At 40.2% G+C, this 1,223-nt stretch overlaps 1 protein-coding gene across 1 annotated transcript in view; it reads left to right on the top strand.

Annotated features, from left to right (window-relative positions):
- The window catches only part of Akap9 (A-kinase anchoring protein 9), a 174,068-nt gene that overhangs the window by 139,476 nt on the left and 33,369 nt on the right, over positions 1-1,223 (top strand). Inside the window, 2 exon segments of the mRNA XM_031380282.1 lie at positions 1-52; positions 1,013-1,223. The exon segment at positions 1-52 is cut by the window's left edge and continues 23 nt beyond it; the exon segment at positions 1,013-1,223 is cut by the window's right edge and continues 875 nt beyond it. Of these exon segments, the coding sequence (XP_031236142.1) occupies positions 1-52; positions 1,013-1,223 (263 nt within the window).

A 1,223-nucleotide genomic window follows, 5' to 3' on the forward strand; every position in this document is an offset into this window, starting at 1 on the left:
TGAGCAGTTTATAAAACTCCAGCAGCAACTTAACCTGACCGCAGACAACAAGGTGTGCCCATTAAATTTTTTTGTCAAAATTAATATGAGTTACAGTTTTCAAATTTTATTACACTTATCTATTTTGGAGAACGGAGTGAGTTTGCATTCACTCTGCAACATTTTGGAGGTCATCGAACAGCTCGTGCGAGTAATTTCTTGTTATACCACGTGAGCTCTAGAAATGAAACTCAGCTCGTCGGCCTTGACAGTCAACATTCTGACCCACTAAGCTATCTCAGAGGCTGTCACTAAAATTTAAAACATACTTTCCTGTTGAATTTCCCTGGGGGTAGGGTGCATGTCCCTAAGTGTGCAAACACATTTCTATGCCTGTGCACATATTGGCTAGAACAGGTATATTCTACTGTTGCTCTCTGCCTCATTGCCTTTATACAGTTTCTCCATTTAGTCTGGTTGACCAATGAGCTCTCAGAATCTGCCTGTCTCTTGTTCTCAGTGCTGGCTTACAGCTCACTTAACCCTGCCTAGCTTTTTATATATGTGCTGGGGACTTGAACTCAGTTTCTCATGCTTACAGAATAAGCACACCTAGTCACTAAGCCTTCTCGCTTCCCCTTTCCCATCGAATATTAAAAACAAATATCATGGCTGGTGAGATGGCTCAGCTGGTGAAGGTGCTTGTTCAAGTTTATGCTGTTCAGTGTGCTGAGTAGGCTTTACCTTTGAGAGCCATCTGTGTGCGTCCTATTTTAGCACTTCCTTTGTTCAAGGGCATGCACTGATACTATTTTCCTAATGGGAAATGAACTGTTCAAGTTGGAGCTCAAGTTTAACAAAATCCCAGATTCTAAATAAGAGGAGGTATCTTGTTGGTCTGTATTGAAAAGAACATTCCTATGAGACAGTATGTTGGTTTGGGACATACTCTGTAAGGTCATTGCTTAAAATAGAATTTCCAAAATATAGATATACATTTATTTTGTCTGCATTCTTTTTCATTAAATAATAGGTCATTGAAGAACAAAAGGAACAGATACGAGATCTAGAAATTCAGATTGAATGTTTGATGAATGATCAAGATCATGTGAAGAAACAATGAGAGGAAGAAACAGAGCAGCTCAATGACATGATTGAGAAATTGCAGCAGCAGTTGGTCAGCATTCAGCAGAAGAGAGAGGATGCCAGGACCCTCCCAGGAGACCAGGAGAGCTTGAAAAGTC

The sequence above is a fragment of the Mastomys coucha genome, unplaced genomic scaffold, assembly GCF_008632895.1.
Source record: "Mastomys coucha isolate ucsf_1 unplaced genomic scaffold, UCSF_Mcou_1 pScaffold19, whole genome shotgun sequence".
Lineage (NCBI taxonomy): Eukaryota > Metazoa > Chordata > Mammalia > Rodentia > Muridae > Mastomys > Mastomys coucha.